We start from the raw sequence: 19,801 nt of genomic DNA on the forward strand, positions 1-19,801 counted from the left end.
CACTGAGGGGACATCGTGGGGACATCGCCAACATGGGTGGGTGACACTGGGGACAGTGTGGGGACAGCTGGGGGACATCGCCAACATGGGTGGGTGACACTGAGGGGACATCGCCAACATGGGTGGGTGACACTGAGGGGACAGCTGGGCACAGCTGGGGGACATCACCAACATGGGTGGGTGACACTGAGGGGACACTGGGGACAGCTGGGGGACATTGCCAACATGGGTGGGTGACACTGAGGGGACAGCTGGGGGACATCGCCCACATGGGTGGGTGACATGGGGACACGGGGGGTGACAGTGTGGGGACATCACCAACATGGGTGGGTGACAATGGGGACATCGCCAACATGGGTGGGTGAAAATGGGGACACGGGGGGTGACAGCTGGGGACATCGCCAACATGGGTGGGTGACAGCGAGGGGACAGCATGGGGACAGCTGGGGGACATCGCCAACATGGGTGGGTGACAATGGGGACACGGGGGGTGACAGTGTGGGGACATCGCCAACATGGGTGGGTGACACTGAGGGGACAGCTGGGGGACATCGCCAACATGGGTGGGTGACAGCGAGGGGACAGCTGGGGACATCGCCAACATGGGTGGGTGACACTGGGGACACGGGGGGTGACAGCGTGGGGACATCGCCAACATGGGTGGGTGACATGGGGACACGGGGGGTGACACTGAGGGGACAGCTGGGGACATCGCCAACATGGGTGGGTGACACTGAGGGGACAGCTGGGGGACATCGCCAACATGGGTGGGTGACACTGGGGACATCGCCAACATGGGTGGGTGACAATGGGGACACGGGGATGGTTTGTGGGGGATGCTGGGTGACACAGTGACACAAGGTGACACAGGTGACCCAGTGTGCCCCAGTGTGACCCCTGTCCCCCCGGGGTGCCCGCAGGGTGACACAGGGATGGTTTTTGGGGATGCTGGGTGACACAGTGACACAGTGTGACCCAGGGTGACCCAGTGTGACCCAGGGTGACCCAGGGTGACCCAGTGTGACCCAGGGTGACCCCTGTCCCCGGGGTGCCCACAGGGTGACACAGGGATGGTTTATGGGGATGCTGGGTGACACGGTGACACAAGGTGACCCAGGGTGACACGGGGATGGTTTTTTGGGGATGCTGGGTGACACAGGGTGACATGGGTGACACAGGGATGGTTTGAGGGGGATGCTGGGTGACAGGGTAACACAGGTGACCCAGTGTGCCCCAGTGTGACCCCTGTCCCCACGGGGTGCCCGCAGGGTGACCCAGGGTGACACAGGGATGGTTTTTTGGGGATGCTGGGTGACACAGTGACACAAGGTGACACGAGTGACACAGGGATGGTTTATGGGGGATGCTGGGTGGCATGGTGACACAGGTGACCCCGAGGTGACCCGTGTCCCCCCTGGGGTGCCCGCAGGGTGACATGGGTGACACGGGGATGGTTTTTGGGGATGCTGGGTGACCCAGGGTGACACAAGTGACACTGGGATGGTTTTTGGGGATGCTGGGTGACCCGGGGTGCCACCCCCGCCCCGAGGTGACCCCCCTGTCCCCGGGGTACCCGCAGGGTGACCCAGGGTGACACGGGGATGGTTTATGGGGGATGCTGGGTGGCACAGTGACACAGTGTGACCCAGTGTGCCCCGTGGTGACCCCCCTGTCCCCGGGGTGCCCGCAGGGTGACACAGGATGACACAGGGATGGTTTGAGGGGGATGCTGGGTGACAAGGTGACACAGTGTGACCCAGTGTGCCCCGTGGTGACCCCCCTGTCCCCGTGGTGCCCGCAGGGTCCCCGTTCGCCCGTGCCAGCCTCAAAAGTGCCAAGCTGGAGAACGCCTCGTTCCTGCAGCGGCGGGAGCGGCGCGTGCGCTTCCACATCCGGCGCATGGTGAAAACTCAGGCCTTCTACTGGACCGTGCTCGGTCTGGTAGCCCTCAACACCCTGTGTGTTGCTATCGTCCACTACGACCAGCCAGATTGGCTCTCCGACTTCCTCTGTGAGTCACGGGACCCCCGGGACCCCCCCCAAATCACCCCAAAATCCCCTGAGACCCCCAAACCCACCCAGGGATCCCCAAACCCACCCCGAGCCCCCCAACCCCCTGTGTGTTGCTATCGTCCACTACGACCAGCCAGATTGGCTCTCCGACTTCCTCTGTGAGTCACGGACCCCCGGGACCCCCGAGACCCCCCCCAAATCCTCTGAGACCCCCCGAATCCTCCCCAAATCCCCCTGAGCCCTGCCAAACCTCCCCGAGACCCCCAAACCCACCCAGTGCCCCTCAACACCCTGTGTGTTGCTATCGTCCACTACGAGCAGCCAGATTGGCTCTCCGACTTCCTCTGTGAGTCATGAGACCCCCAGGGACCCCCTGAGACCCCCCGAATCCTCCCCAAATCCCCAAATCCCCCTGAGCCCTGCCAAACCTCCCCAAGACCCCCAAACCCACCCAGTGCCCCTCAACCCCCTGTGTGTTGCTATCGTCCACTACGAGCAGCCAGATTGGCTCTCCGACTTCCTCTGTGAGTGATGAGACCCCCTGAGACCCCCTGAGACCCCCCCCAAATCCCCTGAGACCCCCAAACCCACCCCGAGCTCCCCAGAGCCCCCCAACCCCCTGTGTGCTGCTATCGTTCACTACGAGCAGCCAGATTGGCTCTCCGACTTCCTCTGTGAGTCACGGACCCCCGGGACTCCCCCCAAATCACCCCCAAATTCTCTGAGACCCCCCTGAGGCCCCCAAACCCACCCAGGGACCCCCAAACCCACCCAGAGCCCCTCAACCCCCTGTGTGTTGCTATCGTCCACTACGACCAGCCAGATTGGCTCTCCGACTTCCTCTGTGAGTCACGGGACCCCCAGGACCCCCGAGACCCCCCCCAAATCCCCTGAGACCCCTCAAATCCCCCCCAAGATCCCCCAAATCACCCCAAACCCACCCAGAGCCCCCCAACCCCCTGTGTGCTGCTGTCGTTCACTACGAGCAGCCAGATTGGCTCTCCGACTTCCTCTGTGAGTCACGGGACCCCCGGGACCCCCCCCAAATCCCCTGAGACCCCCCAGGATCCCCCAAATCACCCCAAACCCACCCCGAGCTCCCCAGAGCCCCCCAACCCCCTGTGTGTTGCTATCGTCCACTACGACCAGCCAGATTGGCTCTCCGACTTCCTCTGTGAGTCATGAGACCCCCCAAATCCCCCTGAGACCCCCCGAATCCTCCCCAAATCCCCTGAGACCCCCAAACCCACCCAAACCCACCCCGAGCTCCCCAGTGCCCCCCACCCCCCTGTGTGCTGCTATCGTTCACTACGAGCAGCCAGATTGGCTCTCCGACTTCCTCTGTGAGTCAGGGACCCCCGGGACCCCCCCCAAATCACCCCCAAATCCCCTGAGACCCCCCAAATCACCCCTGAGACCCTCCGAGCCCCCCAACCCCCTGTGTGCTGCTATCGTCCACTACGAGCAGCCAGATTGGCTCTCCGACTTCCTCTGTGAGTCACGGGACCCCCGGGACCCCCCCCAAATCACCCCGAGATCCCCCAAATTCCCAGAGACCCCCCCCAAATCCCCCCAAATTCCCCAAGACCCCCAGAGACCCCCAGAGCCCCTTAAGCTTATCAGAGACCCCTCTGGAGAACTCAAATTCCCCCCCAAGACCCCCCCCAAATCCACCCTGAAACCCCCAGACCCCCCCACAAACCCCCCCAGACCCCCCCCAGAGCCCCCTCAGACCCTTCCAGAACCCCCCAAGACCCCCCAAACCCCCCAGACCCCCCAGAACCCCCCCAGAGCACCCCCACACCCTTCCAGAACCCCCCCCAGACCCCCCAGAGCACCCCCAGACCCTTCCAGAACCCCTCAAACCCCCCCAGACCCCCCCAGAGCACCCCCAGACCCTTCCAGAACCCCCCCAGATCCCCCAGAGCACCCCCAGACCCTTCCAGAACCCCTCAAACCCCCCAGACCCTCCCAGAGCACCCCCAGACCCTTCCAGAACCCCCCCAGACCCCCCAGAGCACCCCCAGACCCTTCCAGAACCCCCCCAGACCCCCCAGAGCACCCCCAGACCCTTCCAGAACCCCCCAGACCCTTCCAGAACCCCCCAGACCCTTCCAGAACCCCCCCAGACCCCCCCAAACCCCTCCATCTCCTGGGACCCCCCCTCATTTTTGGGACCCCCCCCATCCTGGGGTTCCCCAGCCCAGGAGACCCCCGGGGGTCCCCGAGGCCCCCCCTGAGCCGAGCCCCCCCTCCCCCCCCCAGACTATGCAGAATTCATTTTCTTGGGACTCTTTATGTCCGAAATGTTTATAAAAATGTACGGGCTGGGCACACGGCCCTACTTCCACTCCTCCTTCAACTGCTTCGACTGCGCCGTGAGTGATTGGGATTGGGATTTGGGGTTTGGGATTTGGGGGGTTTGGGGTTTGGGGTTTGGGGTTTGGGGTCTGGGATATAAAAATGTACGGGCTGGGGACACGGCCCTACTTCCACTCCTCCTTCAACTGCTTCGACTGCGCCGTGAGTGATTGGGATTGGGATTTGGGATTTGGGATTTGGGATCTATGGGATCCATGGAATTTGGGATTTGGGGTTTGGGATTTGGGATTTGGGGGATTTGGGATATAAAAATGTACGGGCTGGGGACACGGCCCTACTTCCACTCCTCCTTCAACTGCTTCGACTGCGCCGTGAGTCATTGGGATTGGGATTGGGATTTGGGATCCATGGGATCCATAGGATCTGAGATTTGGGGTTTGGGGTTTGGGGTTTGGGGTTTGGGATTTGGGGTTTGGGATATAAAAATGTACGGGCTGGGCACACGGCCCTACTTCCACTCCTCCTTCAACTGCTTCGACTGCGCCGTGAGTGATTGGGATTGGGATTTGGGATTGGGATTTGGGATTGGGATTTGGGGTTTGGGATCCGTGGGATTGGGATTTGGGATTGGGATTGGGATTTGGGGTTTGGGGTTTGGGGTTTGGGATCTGGGATATAAAAATGTACGGGCTGGGCACGCGGCCCTACTTCCACTCCTCCTTCAACTGCTTCGACTGCGCCGTGAGTGATTGGGATTGGGATTTGGGGGATTTGGGGTTTGGTGTTTGGGATTGGGATTTGGGGTTTGGGATCTATGGGATCCATGGGATCTGGGATTTAGGGTCTGGGATTTGGGGTTTGGGGTTTGGGATATAAAAATGTACGGGCTGGGCACACGGCCCTACTTCCACTCCTCCTTCAACTGCTTCGACTGCGCCGTGAGTGATTGGAACTGGGATTTGGGATTGGGATTTGGGGTTTGGGATTTGGGGGATTTGGGGTTTGGGATTTGGGGTTTGGGGTTTGGGATTTGGGATATAAAAATGTACGGGCTGGGGACACGGCCCTACTTCCACTCCTCCTTCAACTGCTTCGACTGCGCCGTGAGTGATTGGGATTGGGATTTGGGATTTGGGATCTGGGGTTTGGGATTTGGGGTTTAGGGTTTGGGGGATTTGGGATTTGGGATCTCAGATTTGGGGTTTGGGATATAAAAATGTACGGGCTGGGCACACGGCCCTACTTCCACTCCTCCTTCAACTGCTTCGACTGCGCCGTGAGTCATTGGGATTGGGATTTGGGGGATTTGGGATTGGGATTTGGGGTTTGGGATCTATGGGATCCATGGGATCTGGGATTTAGGGTCTGGGATTTGGGGTTTGGGGTTTGGGATATAAAAATGTACGGGCTGGGCACGCGGCCCTACTTCCACTCCTCCTTCAACTGCTTCGACTGCGCCGTGAGTGCTGGGGGGTTTGGGGCTGGGATTTGGGGAATTTGGGGGGTTTGGGGCTGGGATTTGGGATCCATGGGATGGGATCTGGGATCTAGGACGGGGATCCGGCAGGGAATGGGATCTGGGATCTGGGGTCTGGGATCTGCTGTGGAATGGGATTTGGGATCTAGGATAGGATCTGGGATCCAGTACGGGATCTGGGATCTGGGACAGGACAGGATGGTATTTGGGATCCAGTATGGGATCTGGGATCTGCTATGGGATGGGATTTGGGATCTGCGATGGGGTCTGTGATGGGATCTGGGCTGGACTCTGGGCTGGGATCTGGGCTGGGATTTGGGATCTGGGATGGGATCTGGGATCCAGTATGGGATCTGGGCTCTGCTATGGGATGGGATTTGGGATCTGGGCTGGACTCTGGGATCTGGGCTGGGATTTGGGATCTAGGATGGGATCTGGGATCCAGGATGGGATCTGGGCTCTGCTCTGGGCTGGGATTTGGGATTTGGGCTCTGGGATCTGCTCTGGGCTGGGATTTGGGATTTGGGCTCTGGGCTGGGCTCTGGGCTGGGATCTGGGATCCAGGATAGGATCTGGGATCCAGGATGGGATCTGGGATCCAGTATGGGATCTGGGATCTGCTCTGGGATGGGATTTGGGCTCTGGGCTGGGCTCTGGGATCTGGGCTGGGATTTGGGATCTAGGATAGGATCTGGGATCCAGGATGGGATCTGGGATCCAGTATGGGATCTGGGCTCTGCTCTGGGCTGGGATTTGGGATTTGGACTCTGGGCTGGGCTCTGGGCTGGGCTCTGGGCTGGGCTCTGGCCTCTGGGCTGGGCTCTGGGCTCCGGGCTCTGTTCTGGGCTCTGCTCTGGGCTCCGGGCTCCAGGCGGCGCCGGGGACCCCCCGTGTCCCGCTGTCCCCCCAGGTCATCATCGGAAGCATCTTCGAGGTGATCTGGGCCGTGGTGAAGCCGGGGACGTCCTTTGGGATCAGCGTGCTGCGAGCTCTCAGGTTACTGCGCATCTTCAAAGTCACCAAGTGAGCCCCGCGGCCCCTGTGTCCCCCCGTGTCCCCTCCTGTCCCCCCCATGTCCCCCAGCGTCCCCCCCATGTCCCCTCATGTCCTCTGTATGTCCCTGTGTCCCCTCATGTCCCCCCATGTCCTGTCATGCCCCCCATGTTCCTCCATGTCCCCTAGTGTCCCCCCGCTGTCCCACAGCCCGTTGCTGTCCCCACAGGTTCCCTGTGTCCCTTTGTGTCCCCCCATGTCCCTGCTGTCCCCGTTGTCCCCCCGGTGTCCCTGTTGCTCCCCCATGTCCCCCCGGTGTCCCCCCAGTGTCCCTTTGTGTCCCTCCATGTCCCTGGTGTCCCCCCATGTCCCCGTTGTCCCCGGTGTCCCTTTGTGTCCCCGGTGTCCCCGCAGCCCCCCCAGTGTCCCTGCAGTTCTCTGTGTCCCCCCATGTCCCCTCTGTGTCCCCCCATGTCCCCTCTGTGTCCCCCCATGTCCTTGCTGTCCCCGTTGTCCCCCCATGTCCCCGGTGTCCCCGGTGTCCCCCCGGTGTCCCCCCGGTGTCCCCGCAGCCCGCCGCTGTCCCCTCAGGTTCTCTGTGTCCCTTTGTGTCCCCCCATGTCCCCGGTGTCCCCGCTGTCCCCGTTGTCCCCCTGTTGTCCCTGGTGTCCCCACAGGTTCCCCGTGTCCCATTGTGTCCCCCCATGTCCCCGGTGTCCCTCCATGTCCTCGGTGTCCCCGTTGTCCCCCCGGTGTCCCCGGTGTCCCCACAGCCCCCCCCTGTCCCCGTTGTCCCCCTGGTGTCCCCGGTGTCCCCACAGCCCGCTGCTGTCCCCTCAGGTTCTCTGTGTCCCTTTGTGTCCCCCCCATGTCCCTTTGTGTCCCCCCATGTCCCCGGTGTCCCCGGTGTCCCCGTTGTCCCCCCGGTGTCCCCGCAGCCCGCCGCTGTCCCCGCAGGTACTGGGCTTCCCTGCGGAACCTGGTGGTGTCCCTGCTCAACTCCATGAAATCCATCATCAGCCTCCTCTTCCTCCTCTTCCTCTTCATCGTCGTCTTCGCCCTTTTGGGGATGCAGCTCTTCGGGGGACAGTGAGTGACCCCCACCCGCCCCACGGGGACCCCCGCCACCTCCCCCCACCCCAAATTGGGGGAGGGGCGCCCGCTGGGGGCGGGGCTCCCAGCACCTCCCCCTCCCCAAACTCCTCCCCCTCCCCTCCCCCAGGTTCAATTTTGACGACGGGACCCCTCCCACCAATTTCGACACTTTCCCAGCAGCAATAATGACGGTGTTCCAGGTATGCCCCGCCCCCTCCGAGCCCGGCGGGGGGTGGGGGTGGGGTGGGGGTCTCTGCAGGTTGGGGGGGGGTCCCCGCTGCCCCCCAGGGCCGCTCTGTCCCCCCCCCAGATCCTGACGGGAGAAGATTGGAACGCGGTGATGTACGACGGCATCAAATCTCAGGGCGGCGTCAAGGGCGGCATGGTCTTCTCCGTCTACTTCATCGTCCTCACCCTCTTTGGGAATTGTATCCCGGGGGTCCCGGGGGTCCTGGGGATCCTGGGGAGGGGGCTCGGGGTGGGGAGGGGTCGCCCTGGCCCCCGCTTTGCCTTGACACCAGCGCCAGACACGCTCCTGAACGTCTTCTTGGCCATCGCCGTGGACAACTTGGCCAACGCGCAGGAGCTCACCAAGGTCGGGGGGTTTTGGGGGGTCCTGGGGGGTTTTGGGGGTCTGGGGGGGCTCGGAGCCAGGCTGGACGTGGCGCTGGGGCTGTGCAGGATGAGCAGGAGGAGGAGGAAGCCGCCAACCAGAAGCTGGCGCTGCAGAAGGCCAAGGAGGTGGCCGAGGTCAGCCCGCTGTCCGCAGCCAACATGTCCGTGAGCATGTGAGTGTCCCCGGCCATCGGGATGTCCTCGGCTCCAAAAATCCCCAGAGCCATCCCACAAACAGGCTGGACCCACCTGGGCTCCAAAAATCCCCAAAGCCATCCCAGAAACAGGCTGGGCTCCAATCCCAGCTCCAGAAATCCCCAAAGCCATCCCAGAAACAGGCTGGGCCCACCTGGGCTCTGTCCTTGGGTCTAAAAATCCCCAAAGCCATCCCAGAGCCAGGCTGGGCCCACCTGGGCTCTGTCCTTGGGTCTAAAAATCCCCAAAGCCATCCCACAGCCAGGCTGGGTTCCAATCCCAGCTCCAAAAATCCTCAGTGCCATCCCAGAGCCAGGCTGGACCCACCTGGGCTCCGTCCTTGGGTCCATCCTGAATCCTTCCTCAGCTCCATCCCGGCTCCATCCTGGCTTCTCCCTCGGCTCCATCTCAGCTCCACCTCAGCTCCATCCCAGCTCCACCCCAGCTCCATCTCCAGCTCCATCTCAGCTCCATCCCGGCCCCATCCCAGCCCCACCCCAGCTCCATGCACGGATCGATCTCGGCTCCACCCCAGATCCATCTGCAGATCCGGCTCAGCTCCGTGTGCGGGTTGATCTCAGCTTCATCCCAGAGCCATCCTCGCCTCCATCCCGGCCCCATCCTGGATCCTCCATGGGTCCATCCCAAACCCATCCCATCCTCATCCTCTCCTCCACCTGCCCCCGCTCCATCCTGGATCCTCCCCAGCCCCATCCCAACCCCATCCCTGCTCCATCCCATCCTCCATCCCATCCTCATCCTCTCCACCACCCCAGACCCACCTCAACTCCATCCCAACCCCATCCTGGACCTTCCCCAGCTCTGTCCCATCCTCCATCCCATCCTCACCCTCTCCATCACTCCGAACCCACCTCAGCTCCATCCCAACCCCATCCCTGCTCCATCCCATCCTCCATCCCATCCCTGCCCTCTCCACCACCCCGAACCCACCTCAGCTCCATCCAAACCCCATCCTGGACCTTCCCCAGGTCCATCCCAACCCCATCCCTGCTCTATCCTGCCTCCATCCCATCCTCATCCTCTCCACCATCCCGGACCTGCCCCGGCTCCATCCCGGATCCTCCCCAGCCCCATCCCAACCCCATCCCTGCTCTATCTCGGCTCCATCCCATCCTCATCCTCTCCACCATCCCAGACCCACCTCAACTCCATCCCAGCCCCATCCTGGACCTGCCCCCACTCCATCCCATCCTTCATCCCATCCTCATCCTCTCCACCATCCCAGACTTGCCCCAGCCCCATCCCGGATCCTCCCCAGCCCCATCCCAGCCCCATCCCTGCTCTATCCCGGCCCCATCCCATCCTCCATCCCATCCTCACCCTCTCCACCACCCCAGACCCACCTCAACTCCATCCCAACCCCATCCTGGACCTTCCCCAGGTCCATCCCAACCCCATCCCTGCTCTATCCTGCCTCCATCCCATCCTCATCCTCCCCACCATCCCAGACCCACCTCAGCCCCATCCAACCCCACCCCGAACCCACCTCAGCCCCACCCCGACCCCACCCCGACCCTCCCAATCCAATCCCACCGCCGTGGCCCCGCAGGAAGGAGCAGCAGAAGAACCAGAAATCCTCCAAGTCGGTGTGGGAGCAGCGCACCAGCGAGCTGCGCAAGCAGAACCTGCTGGCCAGCCGCGAGGCGCTCTACAGCGAGCTGGACCCCGAGGAGCGCTGGAAGGTTCCGTACGCTCGCCACCTGCGCCCGGACATGAAGACGCACCTGGACCGGCCCCTGGTGGTGGATCCGCAGGAGAACCGCAACAACAACACCAACAAGACGCGGCCCGGGGAGCCCCCGCCGGCCGAGCCGCGCTGCTTCGGGCCGCTCCGCCCCGAGGAGCCGCGGCGGCAGCCGCGCTACCCCCCCGAGCACGGCGCCCCCCGGCCCCCCGACCCCTCCTCGGTGCCCCCCGGGAGCCGCCGGCCCCGCAGCAGCAGCCGCGAACCGGAGCGGGAGCCCAGCCAGGAGCGGGGCTACGGGGAGGGCGAGCGGCCCAAGGGGCGGCACCGGAGCCGGGACGGACGGGACGGACGGGCCGGGGGGTCCCCGCCCGAACGGGAGCACCGGAGGCACCGCGGGCACCGGAGAGGGCCCGAGGAGGGAGAGGAGGGCGGCAGGATCCCCCCCGAGCGGCGGCCGCGGCACCGGGAAGGGGGGAGAGCGCCGAGGGGCGAGGGCGACGGGGAGCACGGGGACGGCGAGCGGCGGCGGCGGCACCGGCACGGGGCGCCCCCCGGTTACGACGGAGAGGGTAGGAGGGAGGACAAGGAGCGGCGGCACCGCAGGAAGAGGTGAGGCCGTGCGGGACGGGAGGGACACCCCCCCCCCAAAGCACCTCCTGACCTTCAGGACCCCCCCCCAGAACCTCAGGACCCCCAGAGCTCCCCCCACAGCCTCCCCTGGTTCACAGCAGGATCCCCCTAGAGCCCCCTCAGGACCCCCCAGAGCCCCCCCAGAACGCCTCCAGAGCCCCCCACAAAACCCCCAGAGCCCCCCCAGGGCTCCCCAGAGCCCCCCCAGAACTGCAGAGCCCCCCTCCAGGACTCTCCAGAGCCCCCTCCAGAACTGCAGAGCCCCCCCAAAACCCACCCAGAGCCCCCTTCAGAACTGCAGAGCCCCCCCCCAGGACTCTCCAGAGCCCCCTCCAGAACTGCAGAACCCCCCAGAGCCCCTCCAGAACCCCCCCCAGAGCCCCAGAACCCCCCAGATTCCCCCCAGAACCCCCTCCAGAACTGCAGAGCCCCCCCAGGATCCCCCAGAGCCCCCCCAGAATTGCAGAGCCCCCCCAGGATCCCCCAGATTCCCCCCAGACCCCCCTCCAGAACTGCAGAGCCCCCCCAGAACCCCCCAGAGCCCCCCCAGACCCCCCCCCCAGCCCCAGAACCCTCCAGAGCCCCCCCAGACCCCCCTCCAGAACTGCAGAGCCCCCCCAGGACCCCCCAGGACCCCCAGGGTGGGCCCGCTCCGGATGCCCGGACCGATCCGAGCATCTCCGGCCGTTCCCGCCTCCCCCCGGGGGGATTCTCGGGGTTCCGTGGGGGGGGATCCCCTCCTCTGAAGCCCCCTCCTCTCCGCAGGGAGCCGCAGCCCCCCCCCGCCCCGTCGGGCCCCACCCTGTCGACCACCCGGCCCATCCAGCAGGATTTGGGGCGCCGGGACCCCCCCGTGGCCGAGGACATCGACAACATGAAGAACAACAAACTGGCCACGAGCGCCGCCGACCCCCCCCCCGCGCCCCCCGCCGTGGGAAACCACGCCCCCTGCGCCCCTCCCCCACCGCCCCCCGCCGCCGGACACCCCCCCCCGCCCCCCGAGAACAGCCTGGGGGGCTCCAAGCCCCCCAACAACCCCTCCAAGGGGGGGGCGGGGGGCAGACCCGAGCACACGGCCGTGGACATCCCCCCCCCCTTCCCGCCGCCCCCCAGCAACGCCCTGGTCCAAGGTGGGGGAGGGGCTGGGGGGTTTGGGGGGGTCTGGGGGGGGTCTGGGAGGGCAAGGGGGGGGGATCCTGTGAGATTTGGGGGGGTCTGGGGGGATTTGGGGGGGGCTGGGGGGTCCGGGAGGGCAAGGTGGGGGGGATCCGGTGAGATTTGGGGGGGTCTGGGGGGATTTGGGGGGGTGCCCGGTGAGATTTGGGGGGGGGCGGGCGGGTTTGAGGGGGTCTGGGGGGATTTTGGGGGGCTTTGGGGGGGTCTGAGAGAGTCCGGGGGGGTCTGGGAGGTGTCCGGTGAGATTGGGGGGGTGGGCGGGAGGGTTTGAGGGGGTCTGGGGGGATTTGGGGGTTCAGGAGGGGTCTGAGAGAGTCTGGGGGGGCCTGGGGGGTGTCCGGTGAGATTTGGGGGGTTCAGGGGGGGTCTGGGGGGTCTTGGAGGGCCAAGGTGGGGGAGGGGGCCAGGGAGATTTGAGGGGTTCGGGGGGACCTGGGGGAGTCTGGGAGCGTCTGGGGGGGTCCAGGAGAATCTGGGGGGGTCAGGGAGGGTCCAGAAAGGTCTGGGGGGGGGTTTGGAGGGTTCGGGGGGATCCGGGAGGGTCTGGGGGTGTCTGGGGTGTGGGGGGAGCCTGGGGGGGGTTTAGGGGATCGCGGGCATTTGGGGGCTCGGGGGGATTTGGGGGCTCCTGGGGGAGGATTTGGGGGTTCGGGGGGATTTGGGGGGGGTCCCTAATGTCGCTGCCCCCCCCCCAGTGAACAGGAACGCCAACCCCGAGCCGCTGCCCCGCAAGGAGGAGGAGGAGAAGAAGGAGGAGGAAGGCGAGGGGCAGGACGAGAACGGCCCCAAGCCCATGGTGCCCTACAGCTCCATGTTCATCCTGTCCACCACCAACCCGTGAGCGACCCCCGGGTTTGGGGGGGATTGGGGGGTCCTGGGGGGATCCTGGAGGGGTTCAGGGGGGTCCTGGGGGGGTCCTAGAGGGGTTCAGGGGGGTCCTGGGGGGGTTTGGGGGGGCTCCAGAGCACAGCCCCCAGCCCATGGTGCCCTACAGCTCCATGTTCATCCTGTCCACCACCAACCCGTGAGCGCCCCCCGGGTTTGGGGGGGATTGGGGGGGTCCTGGGGGGTCCTAGAGGGGGTCCTGGAGGGGTTCAGGGGGGTCCTGGGGGGTCCTAGAGGGGTTTTGGGGGGTCCTAGAGGGGTCCTGGGGGGTCCTGGGGGGGTTCAGGGGGGCTCCAGAGCAGCCCACGGTGCCCTACAGCTCCATGTTCATCCTGTCCACCACCAACCCGTGAGCGACCCCCGGGTTTGGGGGGGATTGGGGGGGTCTGGGAGGGTCCTGGGGGGCTCTGGGGGGTCCTGGAGGGGTCTGGGGGGTCCTGAGGGGGTCCTGGGGGGCTCTGAGTGTGTCCTGGAGAGTTCTGGGAGGGTCCTGGGAGGGCTCTGGGGAGGGTTTTGGGGGGGCTCTGGGGATTCCTCGGGTTCTGGGGGGGTCCCGGGGGGTCCCGGGGTTCTGGAAGGGCTCTGGGGGGGTCCCGGGGGGGTCTCAGGGTTCTGGGGGGTCCCGGGGGTCTCGGGGGTGGGGGTCTCACCCCATAGCCCCCCTCTCCGTCAGGTTCTGACAGCTGTGCCACTACAGGAAAGGGGGTTTGGGGGGGGTCCCATGGTTCTGGGAGGTTTTGGGGGAGCTCTGGGGGGTCCCGGGGGGGTCCCGGGTTTTTGGGGGGTCCCGGGGGTCCCGGGGGTGGGGGTCTCACCCCACATCCCCCTCCCCGTCAGGTTCCGGTGGCTGTGCCACTACAGGAGGGGAGCTCTGGGTGTCCTGGGAGGCGGGTGTGCTCTGGGGGGTCCGGGGGGGATCCCGGGGTTTTGGGGGGTCCCGGGGGGGGTCCCGAGGTTCTGGGGGGTCCCGGGGGGTCCCGGGGGCGGGGGTCTCACCCCGTAGCCCCCTCCCCACCAGGTTCCGGCGGCTGTGCCACTACATCGTCAACCTGCGCTATTTCGAGATGTGCATCCTGATGGTGATCGCCATGAGCAGCATCGCGCTGGCGGCCGAGGACCCCGTGCAGCCCAACGCCCCCCGCAACAACGTGAGACCCCTCCCCTAATTCCCTGTGACCCCCCTGTGACAGCGTGAGACCCCTCCCCTAATTACTGACACCCCCGCAACAACGTGAGACCCCTCCCCAAATTACTGACACCCCAACAACGTGAGACCCCTCCCCTAATTGTGTGTGACCCCCGCGGCAACGTGAGACCCCTCCCCAAATTACTGACCCCCTGTGACAGCGTGAGACCCCTCCCCTAATTAGTGACACCCCCAACAACGTGAGACCCCTCCCCAAATTCCCTGTGACACCCCTGTGACAACGTGAGACCCCTCCCCTAATTACTGACACCCCAACAACGTGAGACCCCTCCCCTAATTACTGACCCCCCTGTGACAGGGTGAGACCCCTCCCCTAATTACTGACACCCCCCGCAACAACGTGAGACCCCTCCCCTAATTACTGACACCCCCGCAACAGCGTGAGACCCCTCCCCTAATTACTGACACCCCCGCAACAACGTGAGACCCCTCCCCAAATTAGTGACCCCCCCCACAACAACGTGAGACCCCTCCCCTAATTACTGACACCCCCGTAACAACCTGAGAGACCCCTCCCCAAATTCCGTGTGACCCCCGCAGCAATGTGAGACCCCTCCCCTGATTACTGACACCCCAACAACAACGTGAGACCCCTCCCCAATTCCTGTGTGAGACCCCCCCCATTTCTTCCCCCAGTGGTGCAGGGGGGACCCCAAAATAATTCCCGAATAAAGTTGGGGAGGGGGGTCCCGGGGTTCTGGGGGGGCTTCGGGGGGCTGGGGGGGGGTCTCAGGGTGGGGGGGGGGTCCCACCTCGCCCCTCCCCCCAGGTGCTGCGTTACTTCGATTACGTCTTCACGGGGGTCTTCACCTTCGAGATGGTGATCAAGGTGAGCGTGGGGAGGGGTCTGCACGGGGGGGGGGAGGGCACCCCCAGGACCCTCCTGACGCCCCCTCCCCAATTCCCCCCCCCTCCCCAGATGGTGGACCTGGGGCTGGTGCTCCACCAAGGCTCCTACTTCCGGGACCTGTGGAACATTCTGGACTTCATCGTGGTCAGCGGCGCCCTGGTGGCCTTTGCCTTCACGTGAGTGACCGGGGGGGACACGGGGACACGGGGGGGGGACACGGGGGACACGGGGGGGGTGGCACCGACCCCCGGGGTGGGGGGGACATGGGGGACACGGAAGGGGTGGCACCGACCCCGGGAGGGGGACACGGAGGGGTGGGGGGGACACAGGGACACGGGGGGGTGGGGGACACGGGGGGCACGGAGGGATGACACCGACCCCCAGGATGGGGGGGACACGGAGGGGCTGGGGGGGACACAGGGGACACGGAGGGGGTGACACCGACCCCAGGATGGGGGACACGGAGGGGGTGGCACCGACCCCCGGGGTGGGGGGGACACGGGGACACAGAGGGGGTGACACCGACCCCAGGATGGGGGACACGGAGGGGGTGGCACCGACACCAGGAGGGGACACGGAGGGGGTGGCACCGACCCCAGGATGGGGGGACACGGAGGGGGTGGCACTGACCCCGGTGCCCCCCAGGACCCCCCCCAGGGCCCCCCCAGGGCCCCCCCAGTGCTCTCTGTTGTCGCTTTGACGTTTTTGTCACCGCGTCCGTGTGTCCGTCCTGTCCCTGTGTGAAGGGTTGTGAGAATCCTCTGAGTAAAGGGGGAGAATCCTCTGAGTAAAGGGGGAGAATGCCCTGAGTAAAGGGAGAGAATGCCCTGAGTAAAGGGTGAGAATCCTCTGAGTAAAGGGGGAGAATCCTCTGAGTAAAGGGGGAGAATCCCCCAAGTAAAGGGTGAGAATCCCCCAAGTAAAGGGTGAGAATTCAGTGAGAATCCCCTGAGTAAAGGGGGAGAATCTGATGAGAATCCCCTGAGTAAAGGGTGAGAATCCCCTGAGTAAAGGGAGAGAATGCCCTGAGTAAAGGGGCAGAATGACCCGAGAAAAGGGTGACAATCCAGTGAGTAAAGGGTGAGAATCCTCTGAGTAAAGGGGGAGAATCCGGTGAGAATCCCCTGAGTAAAGGGTGAGAATTTCCTGAGTAAAGGGGGAGAATCCCCTGCGTAAAAGGTGAAAATGCTCTGAGTAAAGGCGGAGAATCCTCGGAGTAAAGGGTGAGAATCCCCTGAGTTAAGGGGGAGCATCCCCCGAGTAAAGCCTGAGCATCCCCCAAGTAAACCCTGAGTATCCCCCGAGTAAAGCCTGAGTATCCCCCAAGTAAAGCCTGAGCATTCCCTGAGTAAAGTCTGTGCATCCCCTGAGTAAAGCCTGAGCATCCCCCGAGTAAAGCCTGAGTATCCCATGAGTAAAGCCTGAGCATCCCCCGAGTAAAGCCTGAGTATCCCATGAGTAAAGCCTGAGTATCCCCCGAGTAAAGCCTGAGCATCCCCTGAGTAAAGCCTGAGTATCCCCTGAGTAAAGTCTGAGCATCCCTTGAGTAAAGCCTGAGCATCCCCCGAGTAAAGCCTGAGCATCCCCTGCGTAAAGCCTGAGCATCCAATGAGTAAAGCCTGAGCATCCCCCGAGTAAAGCCTGAGCATCCCCCGAGTAAAGCCTGAGCATCCCCCGAGTAAAGCCTGAGCATCCCATGAGTAAAGCCTGAGCATCCCCTGCGTAAACCCTGAGCATCCAATGAGTAAAGCCTGAGCATCCCCTGAGTAAAGCCTGAGTATCCCCCGAGTAAAGCCTGAGCATCCCCCGTGTAAAGCCTGAGTATCCCCCGAGTAAAGCCTGAGCATCCCCCGTGTAAAGCCTGAGTATCCCCCGAGTAAAGTCTGAGCATCCCCCGAGTAAAGCCTGAACATCCCCTGAGTAAAGCCTGAGCATCCCCCGAGTAAAGCCTGAGTATCCCCCGAGTATCTCTGTCTGACCGTGCCTTGTCTCTCCGCTTCCTCCGCCTCCTCCGCCGCAGGAGCAGCTCACGGTAAATCCTTCAGCCTTCGTCTCCGTCCGTCTGTCTGTCCTTCCGTCCTTCCGTCCTTCCGTCCTCGTGCTCGTGCCTCGCTCCCCCTCCCCAAATTCCCACCCCCGAGCCCCCGAGCCCCCAAAAATAAAAACCTCCTCAGGCAAAGGTGGGGGGTGGGGAAGGGGGGAAGGGGGGGATGGGACCGCCCGTGGTCCCGCCGGGGTTTGGGGGGTCAGGGCAGGGGTCTCACGCCCCCTCCCCGCCCCGTCGCCCCCTCCCCAGTGGCAGCAGCAAGGGGAAGGACATCAACACCATCAAGTCGCTGCGGGTGCTGCGCGTGCTGCGGCCCCTCAAGACCATCAAGAGGCTGCCCAAGCTCAAGGTGAGGGACCCCTCTGGGGGGGAGTTTGGGGAGGGGGCGTCACCCCTGGGGGGGTTAAAAATTCCTGGTGGGGGTTTAAAAAAATTTCCTGTGGGGATTATATAATTATATAATTAAATAACTATATAATATATTATATATATAATATATATTTTTATATATATATAATATATAATAGTATGTTATATATCCACTATAGATATAATGTAATCTAGTGTAATGTAATGTAATGTAACGTAATATAACATTAGATATGATATGATATGATATATGATATGATATGATATGATATGATATGATATGATATATAATATAATATAATATAATATAATATAATATAATATAATATAATATAATATAATATAATATAATATAATATAATATAATACAATATAATACAATATAATACAATATAATATCATATATCATACAACAAAACACAACATAACATAATACAGGATAATATAATATGATATAATATGATAAGACATGACGTGACATAACATAACATAATATAACATAACAGAGCATAACATAATATAACACAACACAATACAACATAATACAATATAATATGATATAATAAAATATATTACAATATAATATCATGTAATACAATATAATGTAATGTAATATAATATAATATAAAACACAATATAATGTGATATAATGTAATACAACACCATACAATACAATATACTATAATACAATATGACACAATACAATACAATACGATATAATGTATTACAATAAAATACAACACAATATAATATAACACAACACAATTCAACACAATACAACACAATACAATATAATATATTACAATGCAACACAACACAATTCAATATAATGTAATGTAATGTAATGTAATGTAATTAATATAATATAATATAATATAATATAATATAATATAATATAATACAATAATTACAACACAACACGACACCATACGATATAATATATATGATATATCACAACGCAACCCAACAGAATATAACACAATACAATATAATATAATATAATATATTACATTACAACATGACACGACACCATCTGATATAATATATACGATATATCACAACGCAACCCAACGCAATATTACACAATACGATATAATACAATATATCACAACACGACACAATACGATATGACACGATACGATACGATACAATATAATATAATATAATATAATATAATATAATATAATATAATATAATATAATATAATATAATATAATATAATATAATATAATATAATAATTGCAACACAACACGACACCATACGATATAATATATACGATATATCACAACGCAACCCAACGCAATATAACACAATACAATACGATATAATATATTACAACACAATGCAATATAACACAACCCAACGCAATATAACACAATACAATACAATACAATACAATACAATACAATACAATACAATACAATACAATATAATATAATATAATATAATATAATATAATAATTACAACACAACACGCCACCATACGATATAATATATACGATATATCACAACGCAACACAATGCAATATAACACAATACAATACAATACAATACAATACAATACAATATAATATAATATAATAATTACAACACAACACAACACGCCACCATACGATATAATATATACCATATATCATAACGCAACCCAATGCAATATAACACAATACAATATAATATAATATATTACATTACAACACGACACGCCACCATACGATATAATATATACGATATATCACAACGCAACCCAACTCAATATAACACAATACAATACAATACAATACAATACAATACAATACAATATAATATAATATAATATAATATAATATAATATAATATAATATAATAATTACAACACAACATGACACCATACGATATATCATATATCACAACGCAACACAACGCAATATAATGCAATATAATAGAATACAATATAATACAATATAATACAATACAATACAATATAATACAATATAATACAATATAATTCATTACAACACGACCCAACGCAATATAACACAATACAATATAATATAATATATTACATTACAACACGACACCATACGATATAATATATACGATATATCACGATATAATATCATATATCACAACGCAACCCAACACAATATAACACAATACAATATAATATAATATATTACATTACAACACAACACAACACGCCACCATACGATATAATATATACGATATATCACAACGCAAC

The 19,801-nt window shown here is 59.6% G+C and overlaps 1 protein-coding gene across 1 annotated transcript in view; it reads left to right on the forward strand.

Annotated features, from left to right (window-relative positions):
• The window catches only part of CACNA1A (calcium voltage-gated channel subunit alpha1 A), a 66,444-nt gene that overhangs the window by 12,756 nt on the left and 33,887 nt on the right, over positions 1–19,801 (forward strand). The window contains exons 10-24 of the mRNA XM_084223890.1: positions 1,802–2,011; positions 4,279–4,391; positions 6,723–6,835; positions 7,763–7,894; positions 8,028–8,100; positions 8,211–8,328; positions 8,428–8,495; positions 8,582–8,688; positions 10,281–11,027; positions 11,814–12,178; positions 12,920–13,061; positions 14,128–14,257; positions 15,086–15,145; positions 15,236–15,342; positions 17,463–17,562. Coding sequence (XP_084080016.1) covers positions 1,802–2,011; positions 4,279–4,391; positions 6,723–6,835; positions 7,763–7,894; positions 8,028–8,100; positions 8,211–8,328; positions 8,428–8,495; positions 8,582–8,688; positions 10,281–11,027; positions 11,814–12,178; positions 12,920–13,061; positions 14,128–14,257; positions 15,086–15,145; positions 15,236–15,342; positions 17,463–17,562 — 2,585 coding nt within the window. The remainder of the gene's footprint in view (positions 1–1,801; positions 2,012–4,278; positions 4,392–6,722; positions 6,836–7,762; positions 7,895–8,027; positions 8,101–8,210; positions 8,329–8,427; positions 8,496–8,581; positions 8,689–10,280; positions 11,028–11,813; positions 12,179–12,919; positions 13,062–14,127; positions 14,258–15,085; positions 15,146–15,235; positions 15,343–17,462; positions 17,563–19,801) is intronic.

This window comes from Fringilla coelebs, assembly GCF_963513975.1.
Source record: "Fringilla coelebs genome assembly, chromosome: 32".
In the NCBI taxonomy this organism is placed as follows: Eukaryota; Metazoa; Chordata; class Aves; order Passeriformes; family Fringillidae; genus Fringilla; species Fringilla coelebs.